Here is a 20,241-nt window from a genome sequence, read left to right as displayed (position 1 = left end):
ACGGACGCCGGACCCAGAGGTTTGAATAGTTGCCGGAGCGGAAACGTCACGAAACGGGACAATTTGTTTGGGGGGAAAAAGAACAAAGGTGAAAATGAAAGTTCGGGACCAATATATTTGACGCGAAGCGCCTCGTGTGTCCCGGAGCTCGGCTCGACGAGACAAGCGGCCGCTCTGTGTGATTATTCCAAGTAAGCCGGTGCCGTATCTGAGCTAACTAGCTAGCAAGCCAGCTAACGCGGCTAACCGGGCTGTGTAGCTAGCTGATTCCCCCCCCAGCACAGAGCACGGTTTCCGGCTGTGTTTTTGTTGTCGGACCGGCCCCCCCGATCCGCCGCCTTGGATGAGGACTAGGCGTCCCTGGCAGGTAACGGAAATGGAAACGCTGCCGATTTCAATCGTGTCCATTGTGTTTTCCACCCTGGTACACACAGTGTATTCACACATTTTGTTTGATGTATGCAGTCAAACTTAGTTCCTGTTTTGACGATGTGCATTGTTGATAGTTTTTATTTTTCTTTGATTTTAGATTTACTGTATTGTCCGTTTTTGTACATTTTGTCAACTTTTGTGTTTACTATATATTGACAAATTTAATATATATATTTTAGGTCAGTTAAATAGTGTCATTTTTCCATGTGTATGTGTTAATTTTAGGTTTATTTTATATCGCCAATTTTCCTATTTTTTTTTAATTCGGTTGGGTTTATTGCATATTTCCAGTGTTTTTCTGTTTTTATTCTCATGGTTTTATTCCTAATGCCTATTATTCTTTAGCTACTGTAGCACCGCAAATTCCGTCGGTGGATATGTCGGATATCTATGTATCATCCACCTAGAACTCCACCCGCGTGTGACCCGATCCGTGTTAACTGACGAGCAGTTGGTCCAGGATGGGGTTGGGTGCTCAGGTTTTCCTTTGTTTTTTCCACCTCGACTGTCGGTGGTGTGTTTACCAACGTGTTAATACGGTCAGACGCACCGGGGGTTGATAGAGTTTGTGGAGAAAGGGACAGATGACAGAGCATGGGGGGGCATTGTCTCTGTGACGTCCAAAAGGGTTATGGAGAATTTATTTGTACTTATATGTACAATACTCAACCGTGGGGCTGGCATAATCGGGGTGTTTGGATCGTCTCGGTCCGATTGTTAGCCATCGAGCTGAGATAGAAGAGGGAGGAAATATTCAACTTTTCCCCCTTTCTTTACCTTTTTTGTTTTTGTTTTCCCTGCCCGCCACGTGGGGGCGATGTTCTGCCACCTGTTTCGTCTCAGTTTCACACACACACTGACACAAAGAATACGAACGCTGAGCAGAAGGGCTGTTTCTAAGCAGACTTACTCCACTCGTGGGTCAGTAGAAAGGCTCTGTAATGGTCCAGGTCTTTTTACCTGACTATTACCAACCGACAAAATCTTCTCTTTTTATGTTTGCACAAAACATTTCAAGATAGAAAATGGTATATCTCGGTTTGGTCTGCTGGGTTAACTGTGTATATAGACCCAGGACTACATTACTAAGCATGATCCTAAAACAGTGTTTGCCAACCTTTGCTCTGCCAGGGCATAATCTTTACAATTTAATAACCCCGTGGCCCCATCCAGCCACTAAAAACACCTTGTTGTGTTGGATGATGTGACGATAGGCTATCATAGATTGTATTGAGATGCCTAGGAAAGCACCTAGGCTTAGTTTTCTGAATGTACCTTGTTGGTAAAAATTATATTACTCTGTTGTTACCGTGCTTACTTTCCACATAGTTCTATTTATTTTTCTTGTGTAATTGTAGATCTTATCACATTATGGAACCTCCATCTAATTTTCACATATGATAACATTTGAGTTGTTCTACTTTAAAGTAGCTCATAAGCTGCATACATTGATAATGACAAAGAAAAGACAAATGTAGAGAACATGTTCGCAGATGGGATGTATTCATTCCAATTATTCACTGCGGATACAGACTCGGAACGCTAATCTGTAAACATCAGTTGATACCAAATATGGGTCCATTACTTTTTCTGAACATTATAGGCTTGTACTGTTGGACTGTACTTCAGGATGTCTGCTTATGAAGCTCCATGTTAATGCACCTAATTCCCTCTCATATACAGTATCGGACCTCACATCATAAGAAGCTTTGGGTCATGGTATAATTACTTTGTTTACAGTACCTCCCTTAAAATGTCGAATTTATAGAAACACTGCTGTAAATCACTGCTGTAACCGGATCCAGGTTGATCATGGTGCTGACTGGGAAGCGCTCGGAGAAGGGCCCCGCCTGCTGGAAGAGGAGAGTCAAGTCTGAGTACATGAGACTCCGGCAGCTGAAGCGTTTCAGAAGGGCCGACGAGGTTAAGGTACGTTTAGGCAACCTGAGCAAACCAGTACATTGGTTACTTTTGTGGTTGTTTTCTTGTTTTGTTTTTTTCCCCAAGATTACGTGTGGGTGATAGTGCCACTTTTCACTGCCAATGTAATTTCATAATAATCTTAATTTTATATATCTAATGGGGAGTGTATTTTATATTTAGAATAACCATACAATGGTGCATATATTGGATTTGAATTAAATTATTGTTATTTTCATAACCTTAGATTATTTTTCAGGTGTTTCGTGATAGGGGGAGCCCTTGGCTAGCAACTCTTTCAAACTTTCATAGGCCACCACCAGCATTTTTTGCATTTCTGGCTATTTAATAGGAGGCTGGGGTCGTGACATTGAATTAAGATTTTGGATAATTCACATTAAATCGAAGTCAGTATATGTAAAGCAATCCTGCCTCCACCTTCTTCGTTTATTGTGACTGTCGACACTGATTTGCGACATACACAGCATAGTAACTTGTGTCATCCTGTGATGTTCTTTCTTTCTTTCCCAGAGCATGTTCAACACCAACCGTCAGAAGATTGTGGAGCGGACAGACATTTTAAACCAGGAGTGGAAGACTAGGCGGATTCAGCCAGTTCACATCATGACATCCGTCAGCTCCCTAAGAGGGACCAGAGAGGTTGGCGAAATGAGTGAACACCTACGCACATGTACTCATGGGCATGAACTACACACCAGTGCACACATCACTGCACCTAAATGATTTGTATGAACCCATAATTGCTTTCAGCCTCGTTTACAAATTGTACGACGTCTGTTAATCCTGTTCCTTTGTGAATTAATTCCGACTGCTCATTCTAAACTCTATTTGTCTTGTTGCAGTGCACAGTGGACAGCGGCTTCTCTGAGTTCCCCAAGCAGGTGATTCCTCTGAAGACTCTTAACGCTGTGGCCTCAGTTCCTGTCATGTACTCCTGGTCACCACTGCAGCAGAACTTCATGGTATGCTGTGCTTTTCTTGACATTGGTACAACAAAGGAGTAAGAACTTCATCTGAATAATGAATCTCTCATTTACTATTGTTTCTCTACTTCCCCATCCTCTCCTTGAAATATTAAAGTACTACTGTATGTCCTAGGGATGACAAAATCAAATATCACTCTTGCCTCAATAATTTGATATTTTGTCGGTGCTTGTTTATAATAAATATTTAAGAAACAACCATTGGTAGTGTGGATATTAGAGGCATAGACATGAACAGCTACAACAATCTACAAAGCTCAGAAAATTGCATGACTTTACGGTAATGCAGCCTTAAAGACAACATTAAACTACAAACCTCTATTCCAATGAAGTTTGGATGTGTAAAATGTAAATAAAAACAGAATACAATGATTTGCAAACCCTTTTCAACCGATATTCAATTGAATACACTACAAAGACAAGATATTTAATGTTCAAACTGATAAAATTTATTGTTTTTTTGCAACTACAACAACTATTCACTCATTTTGAATTTGGTGCCTGCAACACATTCCAAAAAAGCTGGGACAGGGGGCATGTTTACCACTGTGTTACATCACCTTTCCTTTTAACAACACTCAAAAAGCTTTTGGGAACTGAGGACACTAATTGTTGAAGCTTTGTAGGTGGAATTCTTTTCCGTTCTTGCTTGATGTACGACTTGCTCAACAGTCCGGGGTCTCTATCGTATTTTGCGCTTTATAATGCACCACACATTTTCAATAGGAGACGGGTCTGGACTGCAGGCAGGCCAGTCTAGTACCCGCACTCTTTTACTACGAAGCCAAGAATGTGGCTTGGAATTGTCTTGCTGAAATAAGCAGGGACGTCCCTGAAAAAGACGTTGCTTGGATGGCAGCATATGTTGCCCACTGCACACTTTTCCACTTTGGTCAGTCCATCTCAGATGAGCTCGGGCCCAGAGAAGCTGGCGGCGTTTCTGGGTGTTGTTGATATATGGCTTTCGCTTTGCATGGTAGAGTTTTAACTTGCACTTGTAGATGTAGCGACGAACTGTGTTAACTGACGATGGTTTTCTATTTCTTTTGATGATATTATGTAGATGTATTATTATTTGTAGACGATGAAATCCCTAAATTCCTTGCAATTGTACTTTGAGAAACGATGTTCTTAAACTGTTGCACTATTTGCTCACACAGTTGTTCACAAAGTGGTGAACCTTGCTTGAATGACTGAGCTGGATGCTCTTTTTTATACCCAATCATGACACTCACCTGTTTCCAATTAATATGTTCACCCGTGGAATGTTCCAAACAGGTGTTTTTTGAGCATTCCTCGAGTTTCCCCGTCTTTTATTCCCCCTGTCCCAGCTTTTTTGGAATGTGTTGCAGGCATCAAATTCAAAATGAGTGAATATTTGCAAAAAACAATAAAATGTATCAGTCTGAACATTAAATATCTTGTCTTTGTAGTGTATTCAATTGAATATAGGTTGAAAAGGATTTGCAAATCATTGTATTCTGTTTTTATTTACATTTTACACAACGTCCCAACTTCATTGGGGTTTGTATATTGCACTACTTCATTAACCAATATGGCAAGCTATATCTAGTTTCATGTCAGATTATCTATATTATATGATACGTCACCCATTACGAGTATATTCTGTTGTTAGGATTTTTAGATATTCATTTAAAAGTGGCAAGACAGGAGCATCCTTCAGATTTTGGCTGCCAATACTGACAAAATGGTCGCCAGCTTTATTTTTAATTTTTTTTAATTGTTAATTTTCAGATTTCACAAGGATTGAAGTTAAGCCAATCAGTCAATGTTTTACTGTGATTGAAGAATTTTCTTTTCATCATTCAATAGTTAAATTATGAGGTGAATTTTGATTGATGTTGATGCATGAATTGATAGGAATAACATCTTATTCGTATCACTTCATTCATCGATATCAATCAAAATTCACCGCAATTCATCTTAACACGTAGGCCTGGCCTACATGAAAGAGCAGTTTATATGTTGACTGTATCCAATGTTGATGATGTCTTGCCTGTGTCAAGTGAATAATACAGAAGATAAAGAACTTCAAAATAATTGCAATTAGATTATTTTCCCAAATCCTTCAGCTGAGTTTTAACTGTTAAACAACATAAAAAAATAAAGTTTAGCTTGGATGCCTGATTATTACATTTTCAGTCTCTAAACAGACAGCGAGGTATACTGTGCTTATTTATCACTGCGCAACCTCAGCAACAAGATGACTTATGATAACCCAGATCTGGTTGCATTAACTGTTAATGTTAAGCCCTGGGGCTAGGTGGTCGCCACAATGACAGGATCACAACCATATCGGTAGAAAGGTGAAACATTTTCAATTATTTTAATCTGTCTCTCCCTCTCTTTTTACACAAAAACCTCTGGCTTTGTGTGTTTCAGGTGGAGGATGAGACGGTGCTCCATAACATCCCATACATGGGCGATGAGATCCTGGACCAGGACGGCACCTTCATCGAGGAGCTCATCAAGAACTACGACGGCAAGGTCCATGGAGACAGGGGTAGGAACAGCTGGAAACACACAGGCCTTAATTAAAAATAAAAAGATCTGAAGGTATGATTTTAAAAATGTTGTTTTTAATCTGGTGTGAATTCATACAAAAATATTTTAGTACAAGTCAAATATGGTGTAAAATCTTGTAAGTTATTTACTGAGATAATAAATTCCTAAAGTTGGTTGTCTGTGTTTTGTCTGTGTTCACACAGAGTGTGGCTTCATTAACGATGAGATCTTTGTGGAGCTGGTGAGCGCTCTGACCCAGTACAGTGACAATGAGGAAGATGAGGAGGAGGAAGAGCAAGACTTCAAGGTGGACAAGCTGGAGCTTTGTGACGGCAAGGGGCACCCCGATGACCCCCGAAAAGACGCCCTCATAATCACAGAGAGTAAGAGATTTATATTGTCTACCTGCACAGTGGTACATTTCTCACTTCAACATTAACCTCTGTTATTTGAGACGGGATTCATGGGGTTCGCACGATAATTGTCCTACTGGCAACCGGCAAATGTAGATATATTTGCGTGGGGGGGGATCATATCGTTGGCGCGCTGATGCACCTCTCCCTGCGCCCCTGTCACCCTCTCTCTGCAACGCTATATGGGATTACTTTGGGTTTTATACTGAACACAACCGGCAAGCTGAAGGAAGTGAAATAAGTAATTTGCCATCTTCACAAACACGGCCACATGCGGAGCACTGGGTCTCACCGGCCGCAGCGCGGAAGTTTGGTTAAAACAATCACCCCCGCTGACAGGTGTGTGTGTGTGTGTGTGTGTGTGTGTGTGTGTGTGTGTGTGTGTGTGTGTGTGTGTGTGTGTGTGTGTGTGTGTGTGTGTGTGTGTGTGTGTGTGTGTGTGTGTGTGTGTGTGTGTGTGTGTGTGTGTGTGTGCTCTGTGCCATCGCGTTGTTCCTCCAATATCTTAGTCTGAGCTGGAGCCAGGAAAAAACGCACCGGACGCCGTTAAAGTGGCAACGTGGAAGACCAGTTCCTATTTGCGCATGCTTCGCATTGTGCTTTACAGGTCAGCAAAATTAGCAAAATAAAAGGACAAATCGCCCCCGCCCCCCCCCTAAAAAAAAACAAAAAACACTGGACTCAGCTGGTTGCCGATATATTCATCCAAACACCCAAGCCTAATTTACGTCACCACAAATGACAAAAAAAAGCTATGTTTTGCATAATACAAGTTCTGGTTAGTGTTCGACATCAGTTTGATCTATCCAACTTGAGAGTGAATTGCACTTCTAGCGATAGGAGGCAAAACTTTGAAAGAAAGGTGCGGAGTGGGGGGGCGGGGGGGTTAGGAGGTTAGGCTAACCCCACACCAGTTAAATGAGGCCACGACCAATAACTACATTAAGAATGTGTTCTTCGTTTTCCCCATTAATTATTTTCATTTTGACGACGTGCTGCCCCCAAGGCCGAACCAGCAACGACAGCAATAAGAAGTTTCCCTCAGACAAGATCTTCGAAGCCATCTCCTCCATGTTTCCTGACAAGGGCTCCACGGAGGAACTCAAGGAGAAGTACGATTCACCACTTCAGTTTGGTCAGAAGATAACAGATTTCACAGCAGCATCTTTGAGTGACTGGTGTCAACACCTTGTGTGTCAGGTACAAGGAGCTGACGGAGCAGCAGCTCCCTGGCGCTCTGCCCCCAGAGTGCACCCCCAACATCGACGGCCCTAACGCTCGCTCCGTCCAGAGGGAGCAGAGTCTGCATTCCTTCCACACGCTGTTCTGCCGACGCTGCTTCAAATATGACTGCTTCCTCCACCGTCAGTGCACCGTTAGATTAAGCAAACATTCTTAAAATATTCTTTTAGATTATTTTTGCATGTTTTATTTATTTTCTATGCTTTTAAATTGGCATCCTGTTATCGTCTTGCAGCGTTCCATGCCACTCCAAACACCTATAAGCGTAAGAACATGGAAAACCTTGTAGACAGCAAACCCTGTGGCATCGACTGTTACATGTACCTTGTGCAGGTGAGTAACAGGTCTGATTTAGATGATTTGTGTTTTAAAATGATTACTAATAACTAAAGTTATTCCAAAATGTAACTTTTGCTTTTCCTCACTTTTCAAAATAGATTCTTCTTAATATTTTCTGCTCTGAGTGTCTTTCAGCTGGTAGTCCTCCTGCTATTTATATGCACGGTTGAGAATTGGCACAAAGAAGCAGCATTTCAGTGCCGACATGACACTTGCTGTGATGTTCTACACTGATAAATAAAACTTTGAAACATTTAATTATCAGTACATTGTAAGTACGTTTAGTGGTCACTAAATCACTGCTAACATGACAGCGATGTTTGTTTGGCCGCCCAGGATGGGATGGTGAGGGAGTACCCTGCTGGTGTCGTTGCCGAAAGGGCCAAGACCCCGTCCAAGCGTACAGTGGGCCGTCGCCGGGGACGACTGCCCAATAGCAACAGCCGGCCCAGCACTCCGACCGTTTCCTCGGAAACCAAAGATACGGACAGCGACAGAGAAGGCGGCAAAGATGGCGAGGGGGACAACGAAGATATCGATGATGATGATGATGACGACGACGACGACGACGACGACGACAAAAAGCATGACCACACCAGCAGCTCTGGTACGTGCCACCCTCAAGGCCGCAACGCACTTCTCTTGAGATGAGTTTGAAAGTGCATCCCCAAAAAAGATTTTCTGTGTGTGCGCAGAAGGTAACTCGCGGTGTCAGACTCCAGTGAAGATGAAGCTAACCTGTGACCCAGAGGTGGTGGACTGGAGTGGAGCCGAAGCCTCTCTCTTCAGAGTTCTCATTGGAACTTACTACGACAACTACTGCGCCATCGCTCGGCTCATCAGCACCAAGACCTGCAGACAGGTGGGTGCTGCCAGTCGCCTGACACTTAAAGGGCTAGGTAGCGCCCCCTCCTGATTTGCATTATTTCCATGGTTCCTCCACAGTAGGAAAACAAAAAACTTTCTTAGGGACTGGTTGTTTCCCGTTACAGAAGCTTCCGAACCTAAATGGGCCTGTTTAGTTCCTGTACCTTGATTGAAAAGCAGTGACGGGCATATATTCTACATAAACTTAACATAATACATTTCATTTTGCGTGAACATTTTTTACATGTGTATCATCTTACACGATGAGTTTAACAAATGGCTTCCCTGGCAGGTGTACGAGTTCAGGGTGAAGGAGTCGAGTATCATCGCTCGTGCTCCAACTGAGGATGAAGACACGCCGCCAAGGAAGAAGAAGAGGAAGCACCGGCTGTGGGCTACTCACTGCAGGAAGATCCAGCTCAAGAAAGGTCAGAGGTCGTTCTTTGTGCAGGCGTGTGAGTTGAAACTGTTAAACTTTTTGCGCAACTTGGGTTCCTGATCTTCCAATACGCCATGGCCTACCATTGGTCATTAACGTGACATAAGTAGGACAGGTCACCTATCCTTTGATTTCTCTTTCTTTATTTACAAAACAAGACAAAAGAGACAGCTTCCTCTGGCATTTTGAGTTAAAAACTCGATAGCAACCATTTTTGATGTGATGTCTTTGTACTGTTTTGCATTATAGTTGGATCATCTCCAATACAAGTAAATGGCTCTTGTACAATAGTTTGATAGATTGTCATTCGCAATTATTTGTATGACTATTGATTATTTACTTAATAAGTTAGCACACAACGTTTTGTTTGTGTGCCAGTTTTGCGCAGCTCAGTTATCATTATTTGTGACCTCCTTCCTTTGCTACTACAATAACCTTATTTCTCCAGGGGTTTAATTAAGTTATTTAAATCAAATAATATCTATGTATCCTGTTCAGATGGCTCCTCCAATCATGTGTACAACTACCAGCCATGTGACCACCCGAGGCAGCCGTGTGACTCCTCCTGTCCCTGTGTCACCGCCCAGAACTTCTGTGAAAAATTCTGCCAGTGCAGCTCTGAATGTAAGAGAACTGACAGTGTGTTGCATGGGATCGTTCTATGATCACAACTGATAGATGACCCTCGGATGAAAATCCATCACAATCAGAAAAACACATTTACGTTGTCCCAGGAGTGATTAAAAAGACATTTCTCAAACCCAGAGTGTCACCTGCGCAACACTCTCCCATCTTCTGGGTGTTTGACGAGAAGAAGGAAGTGTCATGATTGAAAATGTTTCTTGTTTTTATCTCGTAAAATCCTATTGATGTATATTTTACTCTGCAGTACATCAGTACATCCAAGCCAGGGCTTGGTGATGGATATGAAACTAGATATCGTATCTTATGAAAACACCAACCTTCATCCCCAAAATACTGTATAATCAAAGTTTCGGCATTGAGGTATTCTACTTCATTCCATTATGCAGCTTAACCTGTGTGTTTGTGTGAATAGGTGATAATATAGACCTAGTTGCAAAAAGATGAAGCTTACCAGTGTATTTCTGTGTTTCGGTGTGTGCTATGTTTTGTGTTTTCCTGTGTGCTCAGGTCAGAACCGCTTCCCGGGCTGCAGGTGTAAGGCCCAGTGCAACACAAAGCAGTGCCCATGCTACCTGGCTGTGAGGGAGTGTGACCCCGACCTCTGTCTGACCTGTGGCGCCGCAGAGCACTGGGACAGCAAGAATGTCTCCTGCAAGAACTGCTCCATTCAGAGAGGAGCCAAGAAGGTAGGAAGGCAGATAAACATACAAAAACATCATCAGGGTGTTTGCAAGGCCTTAAAACATCATTTAAATGTCTTAAATGTTTTTTTTGTTTCTTCATCAGGTCTTATAAAGTTATTAAATAGCCTTAAAAGGGAATACCACTTATTTTCAGCATTAAGTCTTCTCTACGCTTCTATCGACACTAATGCCATTTCTTTTACAACAGAATATATAATCATATGCCATCATAAACCACCTAGATTTACGGTCATAGGTATTTTTATCTTTACGTCACTATTCACAGATAGTGCAGGGGGAAGGAATTCCCATCTTGGCCGTGACATGCGTTTTTGCACCGCAACTTTTTCATAGTTCTAAGAACTTTTAGAGGAACCGTCCCGCTTTTTTGTGTCTGCACTGCAGGAACTAGGAACGTTCGTAGTTCTTAAAATGCCGTTTTGAGGGACTTTTTTTTAAATTATTATTTATTTATTTATTTTATAGCTCTTACTCCAGGGCAGGGACTAACCAGCACAAGAGGAACCTTCAGTGATGCAAGTGCACGGTGATTGGTCCAGATGTAAATCCACGGCCCCTCAGAATCGGGACAGACCGCTCTGTCGAGTCGCGTAACTCTAGGTGTGGACCGGTCCAGGTACACTCAGTGGTAATACAAAATAACCAATTTTAAAAAAATAGTATTTTTATTGTAGATGTATTTATTTTATTTTCCGACATTAATTGAATGAAACAAATCCCTATGTGGTGTGCTGATGCATGCCCTTGCCTTACGAGGAACAAACTTTTAAATAACGTCATGTAGATCTAATATGACTGATGATTCAGCAGCTGGATTGCTTATTTCTCACCTCAAATTTGTTCCAATTTTGGTGGACTGATAAGGTGAAATAAGAGGGCGAGTTTGGGAGTAAATACAACATGGAAGTCGTGCTGAAACCCCATACGCTGATGTCACATCAGAGTTCTTATTAGCGGTGCGAATCAAACCAGGAAAAAAGCCGTGGAAGGTATTTAGTGGGGCTGCCCGCTGAAAGTCAATGAGTCGAATAATCACGGATGTAAACATGACTCTCCGTACGCCCGGATCGCCGTGCCCCGTTTCTCCAAATTGAACAACTAGAAACAGTGTGGGGTAAGGGGGAACAGGGCACGACTCGTAGACTTGCTCGGATTCTTTCTGTGTATAACACATGAATAGGGGGTGATCGGGGAGAGAGTCACAGTGAAAGTGTCCGCATTACATACGGTTTTGTTCCATACCGTTCCATACACACTTTCAGTCCATAAGCCAATGTAAAATAAAAACAAATAACGCACATTCAAAATAAACACTGCATTGGCCCCATTGCTGGCGTGCGCATAGTCCATACCGTCATAGAGTGAGACAGGTGTGCGAAACGCGCAACCCCTCGTGATTGCGTCCTAGGCGGCCGCCTGTCTCACCTATGGGAAGAGCCGGCCCTGTCCCCCCACCGAATAGTTGAATATTCACATTGAACAACGAATCCGATTCGACTGACAAAATTCTGGGTTGGGTACAGCCCGAGTATTTAGTTCTCGGGGGACCTCCCTAGTCCTCGTTCCCCTCAGTGAGGCCCCAGAACTGTTTGGTGCAAAAACGCCTATATATGCTCTTATTTGTAAGTCCTTACTTCCCTTGTTGTTTTTGTAGTAGTAAAGATATGACTGTTAGTTCAACACCTGAGTCATAGTTATAGTCATAGTTCAAGTAAAACAATGAAATAAACTGTGTATACAAATCTATAAACAGGATACTATTCTCCTATCTTACAAGACTAAAAAAAGATATGTTTTACAATTTGGCTATATACATGTTGACTATACCACCAACTTTATGAGTACTTTCATTGCATATTATTGTTACGCATTGTTTCTCTATACTACTTGTATTTTTTCTCACGACTACATTATCTTACTGCATAAGGGGACAATATCCATTCCATATTTTGTGATGAATGTAAATTAAAGACCACAAGTTGAAATATCAAATTAATCTGCATTCTCTCTGCCATCCATGTCTTCATCAAACTACTCCCTCTATCATTCATCTTTTCATCCCGACATCCATCACTCTCCTCCCCAGCATCTGCTGTTGGCTCCGTCCGATGTGGCCGGGTGGGGGATCTTCATCAAAGAGCCGGTGCAGAAGAACGAGTTCATCTCAGAGTACTGTGGAGAGGTAGCATGTCAGATTCCAAATAAAACATTTATTTTTCAAATTTCTCATTTCCTGAAAAATATTATTGTGGAACATTTAGAAAATATAAAAACAAATGAGGAAATGAAACTTCACAATTACACAGGAAGATGTCTGTGTATGTCATTTGTTTTGAAGAATCATTACATTATGACATGTCAGACACTTTTGTCCAATAATCTTCATCTTTTTGTAGTTAATGTTTATTTTGCTTTGCAGGATATACGATCAATGAAAGCCCAGATCGCAACAGTTAATTTCTATGAGAAGTAAACGGTTATCCTGCACCTGAACGGAAACCAGGGAATGTCTGTGTTCTGTACCATGGAAAATAAATATTTTCTTTGAAGTTTGGACTTTCGAAACGGATCAAATGTAGCAACCTGCATATGTGTGTGACCTTTGACCTCCTGTGTTTACAGATAATCTCCCAGGACGAGGCTGACCGCAGGGGAAAAGTCTACGATAAATACATGTGCAGTTTCCTCTTTAACCTCAACAATGGTATAAAGCTTTTTGTTTTTTCATCAAGCTGTCGCTCTCAAAATCTTTCACAAACTTCTATACGGTATAAAATAGTTTTCATTTGTTTATTTTCATAGTACATTTTATACACAGTAGTTGTTTTGCACTTGTGAACTATTTTCTTGTGGTGCATGTTGTTAACATTGTGTGTTTGTCTATTAACAGATTTTGTTGTTGACGCTACGAGGAAGGGAAACAAGATCCGCTTTGCCAACCATTCTGTGAATCCCAACTGCTATGCAAAAGGTGAGGGGACCTCCGCCTCTAGAGCCCAAAAATTAAATAATATACAGAGTCTATAGCTGCTTTCACACATGCACTCCAGACCATGTCCAGATAATCAGGTCCGGATATTGTCTGGGGTTGTCCTTTCACACATGTAGCAAAAAAAAACGGAGCTTGTCCGTGTCAGACGCGTTTACCCCACGTCGAAATAATCTGTTTGGTCAAGACCAGGGGCGGAGCTGCACCTCGTCAAAATGAATCTTAAAACCTACAGTGTATGACTGGATCCTCGTATGAAATGCAATAAATTTAAAACTTATTTTAACAAAATGAAATGTTTAGTTTCATTTATATACAGTGAAATGTCAATGTAACGCACCCAGTGATTACACACAATATGTTCGAGACTCAACACAGTAGCTACCTAAGATTTTCTACTTGACTAACTAACTGATTCCTAAAACGTAATGCAGTAAGTCGAATACTATAGAATAAAATATATAAAATAAGAACACAAGGGTAATGCAGGGTGGCGGTACAAAATAGATTAAAGGAATAGGCTTATGTATATGGGATAGACTTATGTATATGGGATAGGCTATTTATGTATATACAGATATGTGCATTAAAGTGGCATGTGAATAAAGTGAGGTAGTGAGTGTAAAATATACAGTACAGTATACAAAAGTATGGCGCAGCAGTACAGTAACACCGAACAACCCAGAACAGTGACACAGTATGCTACATACAGTACAGTAAGGTTGTGGAGCCTATGTGTCTGGCTCAGTGAGGGCCCCTGGTGAGGTCAGCATTGACAGTTCTTACGGGAAGAAACTCCGTCTCAATCTCTCTGTTCTCGCTGTGTGGCTGCGGAGGCGCTTGCCTGACCGTAGCAGCTGGAACAGTCCCTTGTTGGGGTGATGAGGATCCTACATGATCCTGCGGGCTCTGCTACTACACCTCCTGGTGTATAAGTCCTGCAGGGAGGGGAGGGTAGTTCCAGTGGTACGTTCAGCTGAACGCACCACCCTCTGCAGGGCCCGCCTGTCCTGAGCAGTACAGTTCCCAAACCAGGCAGTGATGTTGCCTGTCAGGATGCTCTCCACTGCTCCAGAGTAGAAGGACTTGAGGATCCTCACCGAGACCCAGAATTTCCTCAGCTGCCTGAGGTGATAAAGACGCTGCCTCGCCTTTCTCACCAGAGTGTCTGTTTGTAAAGTCCATGTTAAATCCTCCTCCTTGAAGCTGCTCACCCTGTCGACAGAAGTCCCATTAATCACCAAGGCGCGTGCGTCCTCGGTTGTAATCCACACCTAAAGTCCACAATCAGCTCCTTAGTTTTGCTGTCGTTCAGGTGGCGGTTGTTGTCCTGGCACCAGAGTGACACGTCAGCCACCTCCTCGCGGTAGGCCTTCTCATCGCCGTCTGTGATCAGGCCCACGACAGCGATGTCGTCAGCAAACTTGATGATGGTGTTGGAGCTGGACCTGGCCACACAGTCATGTGTGTACAGGGAGTACAGGGGGCTGAGGACGCAACCCAGGGGGGGGGATCCTGTGTTCAGAGTGAGGGAGCTGGACATATGCTTCCCCACCCTAACCACCTGGGGGCGGGCTATGAGGAAGTCCAGGATCTAGGCACACAAAGGAGTGTTCAGGATCTAGGCACACAACGGAGTGTTCAGTCCGAGCTCCTTCAGCTTGACGGCCAGTCTGGTGGGGACTTTGGTGTTGAAAGCTGAATTATAAGCGATGAACAGCATTCTCACATAGGCCCCCTTCCGGCCATCCAGGTGCGTGAGCGTGGTGTGCAGTACCTGGGAAACTGCGTCATCCGTGGATCTGTTCAAGTTCAAGTTCAAGTTCAAGAGATTATTTGTCACATACATATACATACGTTCTGCTGGTACGCGAACTGCAACGGTTCCAAGGTGCGGGGGAGGGAGGCGCAGATGTAATCCTTAATCAGCCTCTCGAAACACTTCATGACCACCGAGGTGAGGGCCACCGGACGGTAGTCATTCAGGCAGGTTGGAGAGGCGATCTTCGGGACAGGAACGACGGTGGACCTCTTGAAGCAGGATGGGACCACTGATTCAGCCAGGGAGATGTTGAATATTGTGGTGAACACCGGAGCTAGCTGGTTAGCACAGGTCTTCAGTACTCGTCCAGATATGCCATCTGGGCCCGCAGCTTTCCTGGTGTTCACCCGCATCAGAGCCCTCCTGTCGTCATGCTCAGACACAGAGTGCGCACTCATCCCCAGCGGTGTAACTTCAATTAGCCGGCGAGCTTGCGGTGCTGTTGCCAGACTCAAACCGCGCATAAAAGGAGTTTGGTTCGTTGGCCAGAGAGGCAATTGGGTACTTTCTTATGTCATTTTGATTTAAAAAGAGTAAACACAGTTGTTTACCAATAAATAGTTTCACCCAACCATTAACCATGAGTGGAAGGTTTTTGTGTTATCATTCATATTCTCTGAAGAATGTCCAAGAAATCATAAATTCTCCCAGGGCATGTAAACTTGTGAGCACAAGTGTATATTCCGCAGCCCCTGCCACAAGCGTCTGGTGTCCCGTTGCTCCATCTGTAGCTCCACAGTCACTCTGTACGTCCATTTAGCGTCCTTCACCGCAACTCCTCAGATTGTACAACGCCGCTTTGTAATTGTCCATAGTTCCATATTTAACTGTAATGTAGCACAGTGTTAACAATGTTAGTTATAACATTCTTTTTTCAACCCTGGAACTCAAGCCATTTTCTGATGCCCCAAAAACTTATTTAAATAATTAAATTAATATCATGAACAATCAGCGATTAGTGAACTTACGGCTTGACTAACTGTCAACTAGGACAATCTGTAGTTGGAGGCAGCCCTGGTTGATTTATTTACAGTAATGGATTAATTTCTTGTATGAGTACAAGACCATCGTTTTAGAAATTCACATCTTGTTTTCCCCGCTGACCTTTTCATCCTAAATCTTGTGGGTTTTTTTCTCAATTCTTTTGAGTTTGTGTTAAATTTTCTTGTTTAATTTTAATCTTGTATATTTTATTCACTTAGTGACCTAAACAGCATTCCTTGGTGTTACATTAATTACTATTGTGTTGTGAATTTTAGCTCGTTTTCAAATGTTGATATATTTGTATAATTCTCAATTTTGAGTAAATCTTTCATTTAGATTTACATGTTGTATATTTTATTCACTTAGTGACTCAAACAAGTTTTCTTAGCATTATATCAATATTTACATTGTTGGTGATGGCATGACAAGTAATTATTTTAATGCCGACATCAAACCTTTTGGAAACCCACAACCTGATGATTTGTATGGGTGTGTAAGCACCGTCAGTGTTGTATCATAGTCTTCTCTGCTCTTCATCCTCCGCTCTTCATCCTCCCATGCAGTGATGATGGTGAACGGAGATCACAGGATAGGAATCTTTGCCAAGAGAGCAATCCAGACCGGGGAGGAGCTGTTCTTCGACTACAGGTCTGTGGTCTGAAATCATCTGCCCCAAATGCACCTCCAACCATGTCCCAGCCTCCCTCAAAAAAAAACAAAAAACACCACACTTGGTCAAAGGTTTTTGGTTTTAAAGTTTTCATTTTAGGAACAGGATTTACTAGAGAGCGTCAGGATTGTGGCATTCTGAGATGTGTGACGAGAGATATAAACAAACTTTCTCTTGCAATTTATTATATTTTCTACTTCCTGATAGTGATTGTGGTTCTCGGTGCTACATAGTATTCATACTAATATCTAAAGAGACCTAAACTAAACTGCAATTATTCAGTTGTATCTACGAGGGGTGCCGTGATCCTCTAAATTCACGATTCATTTTGATTTTCGATTTCAGTTGGGGTTTTTTTTCCTCCCCCCCAGCACTGACGGCTTTGCCATTGTTTGACTGTTTGACTGAGTCTTGATTTGTTAAGAAAAACACTTGTGACTCAATAAGTAACTTTGAGTCCAGTCACATGAAATCATTATAAATATAAACAAAATATTTCATAGATAAAATAAATGGTTGGGAGCCATAAGAGCCACCTCTTTTCAATGAGCAGGATCATCCGTGTCATTGAAAAGTCTTTTCAACACTACTGCACGTGTCTCTTCTCCCACCGCGCCCGTGTCCGTTGTGTACGTCCTTCTCTAATCTGACTTTTTTTTTTTCCCCCTAATTCTACTCATCATATCACAGCATCATGTTCTGTTTAACATTTTTATCTTATCTTTATCTTTGATATCACAATCCAAATGTTGTCCAATCCAAACGTTAACTACTCTTATGCAGCGCGTGCCGGCACTTCTCACAAGCCGCCGGTCTCTGTTCTGCAGTGCCAAGTGGACATATTGTAAAATATATTATTTTATTGACTCGCAGCGGCAGTTGTTCTTTAAATGATTAGAACGTACAAGCAGCGAGCTCCTGCTCCTGTGGCTCGGTCCCCACCGCCCCACACGCAGCGCAGCTGGAAAAGCTGGGCTTCAGCGATACGGAACACAGTTTATTTTAAGACAACGTTACATTAGAGATTACATTTATTTTTCACCGGGTGAGGCATTCCACCTGCCCCAACACAGAGTTTAGGGTGCAGGCGTTAATGTCGAGCCCTGAGGGATGTGGCACAGAGGACAATATTACACACAAAAATATGGCGAGAATCACGAACGTGCTTCTGATTTCGAAGTTTGAAATGGAACGCTCATTTCGATCTGATTTTTGAACGGGAATCGTGACAAGCCCAGTATGTACTTACTCATACTAGAGAGCACATGACTGTATTGACCCGGATATCAGACAGGGTTTATTTTTGGAGTCTGAGAGTCTGAAAAGGTGGGGTCGTCATATATTCAGGATCTAGACTTTTAAATGTCAGTATACGGTAGAATATTAAAAAGAGAAACTTTCGCACTCAGTGCGCTTCAGTTTGTTTCCGCACATGTACCCCCCCTATAAATGTGGAACCACGCCGACGCGGTCTTGAAATATAATATTATATTATACTCCGGTCAATACTGTATTTGATTAGGAAACGATCACAACAATGGCCGACTGAGTGTTATGTTTCTCCCTCCCCAGGTACAGTCAGGCCGACGCCCTGAAGTACGTCGGAATCGAACGGGAGATGGAGCTCGCCTGATTTCTCCCTCGCCTGCAGATCAATTACTCCACGGCCTTACACTCTTTCTCTCTCTACCACACACACACACACACACACACACACACACACACACACACACACACACTCACATACACACACACACACACACTGTCCACTTCAGGAAATCTACTCAGACGACATCTGACTCATCAAAATGCTACGAAGCTTCAGGAATTCTGGGAATTTTTGAACAAACCGAAACAAGGTTTTTGGTCACTGTTGTTTTTTTTTTGGTTTGTTTTTCTTACTTTTTACAGAGCTTTTCCTACTCCTCTTCCTCACCTCTAGTAACAACTTTGTGTGTTTTTCCTTTTTCTTGTTTTTCTATCAACAAATGGGCGTCGGTGGGAGCGGTCTGTGACTCTCCCCACGCTGCCGACCAATCCACAAACTGGCTCTTTTTTCACTTGTTTTGTATCCTGAGGAACGCGGGCGAAGAAGCGTCTGCTCTACTGCTCAACGCTGGCTTTTCCAAATCCAGATTCAGGGACCAATCCTCCACCAGCCGAACACCAGAACAAACCAGCTCTTCTTGTTTTGGAAATACAGAGTTTGTTGTTTCACAGAACTTAAAAAGTCCTCACGTGCACAGCGGGGGGAGGGGAGGGGAGGGGGTGTAGTGGCGCGGGGCTCCGCAGTAAGTGACCCCGCAGTTGGGTGAATAATTTCTTATCAAGCTCATGGCGTCGACCGGACCTTGACACGTGGATGACCCAACAAAGCTGCATTTTGTTGATAACTTGCCAAAACGTGATATATTTTACCTTTTAGATAATAAAACCCAAGATGTTGAGTCGTAAACACCTGGCTACGCAATATAAGCTCTAACAACCTATTATATAATGTGGTCGTTTTTACTCATTTATGACTCGTAACAGTGTAAGTTGACACATTATGTAATAACACCAAAATTGCTGTTTTTGTTTAATACTACTTAATAAAAATGTACATTTTCACTTTGTAATATGTAATAACGAGACATTATCTAATAGGTTGGTTATTAAATACTGACAAACTTATTGTGTTGAAAGGTGTGAGAATATCGCCGCAAACTATTACGAAATTCCGGTGTTTCTACCCACGTGGTAAAGTTGGTGCCGTTTTGCCGAGTTATCACAGGTGCTGCCGCAGACCTCAAGAGACGAGCGCCGCCTCAGCCTCCAGGAATGTAAACGCTTGCACGTGAGGAGACACCTTGTCTTTCCCCGCAGCCCGTTGGAGTCTCCTTCCGTTGGAGTCTCGTGGTGTAACTCGCTGTTCGTGGCGAGAGTAAACAAAAAGTTGAAAGGAGAGGGAGGAGGGAGAAGGAGAAAAAAAAAAAAGAAGTCTTTGAGACGTAACCAGCTCGACTATCAGGGCGGGGAACTGCCGCAGACAAAGCAGCAGCAGCACCCGCCGGACGGCCGGTGCCGCCGTTCCACTGTGTTGGTACTGTCGTGTCGGTCGTGTCCGACTTACGGCCGTTCTGTAAAACCACACGGATCAGGTTCACTGTCACTGTGCAGCTCGGACACGCCCTCCTGTTCACTTTGGGGCCGTTCCGCGCCGGCTTGGGTTCAGATTGTGACTCTTTGAGCGGTCGTGCATGTGA

The 20,241-nt window shown here is 42.8% G+C and overlaps 1 protein-coding gene across 1 annotated transcript; it reads left to right on the top strand.

Annotated features, from left to right (window-relative positions):
• Positions 1-22: 22 nt before the first annotated feature.
• Positions 23-18,759, top strand: ezh2 (enhancer of zeste 2 polycomb repressive complex 2 subunit). The gene is made up of 19 exons (XM_080019903.1): positions 23-88; positions 2,238-2,361; positions 2,884-3,012; positions 3,216-3,335; positions 5,760-5,880; positions 6,086-6,265; positions 7,302-7,407; positions 7,496-7,659; positions 7,773-7,870; positions 8,213-8,483; positions 8,572-8,738; positions 9,036-9,171; positions 9,681-9,806; positions 10,335-10,513; positions 12,618-12,713; positions 13,154-13,235; positions 13,422-13,502; positions 16,890-16,974; positions 18,569-18,759. Exons 2-19 carry the CDS (start codon positions 2,245-2,247, stop codon positions 18,627-18,629), a joined length of 2,319 nt encoding a protein of 772 aa, XP_079876029.1. The 5' UTR covers positions 23-88; positions 2,238-2,244; the 3' UTR covers positions 18,630-18,759.
• Positions 18,760-20,241: the final 1,482 nt, after the last annotated feature.

The sequence above is a fragment of the Zeus faber genome (genome assembly GCF_960531495.2).
Source record: "Zeus faber genome assembly, chromosome: 19".
Classification (NCBI taxonomy): domain Eukaryota; kingdom Metazoa; phylum Chordata; class Actinopteri; order Zeiformes; family Zeidae; genus Zeus; species Zeus faber.
Note: the sequence above shows the minus strand (reverse complement) of the source record. Positions and strands in the feature narration are given on the sequence as shown.

What these genes read in the sequence shown, in the direction of transcription:
- ezh2 (XM_080019903.1), top strand. Translation starts at nt 2,245, where the DNA reads ATGGTGCTGACTGGGAAGCGCTCGGAGAAGGGCCCCGCCTGCTGGAAG. An exon ending in GTTACATGTACCTTGTGCAG is followed by an intron (nt 7,871 to 8,212) that starts GTGAGTAACAGG and finishes TTGGCCGCCCAG; the next exon opens with GATGGGATGGTGAGGGAGTA. An exon ending in GAAGATCCAGCTCAAGAAAG is followed by an intron (nt 9,172 to 9,680) that starts GTCAGAGGTCGT and finishes TATCCTGTTCAG; the next exon opens with ATGGCTCCTCCAATCATGTG.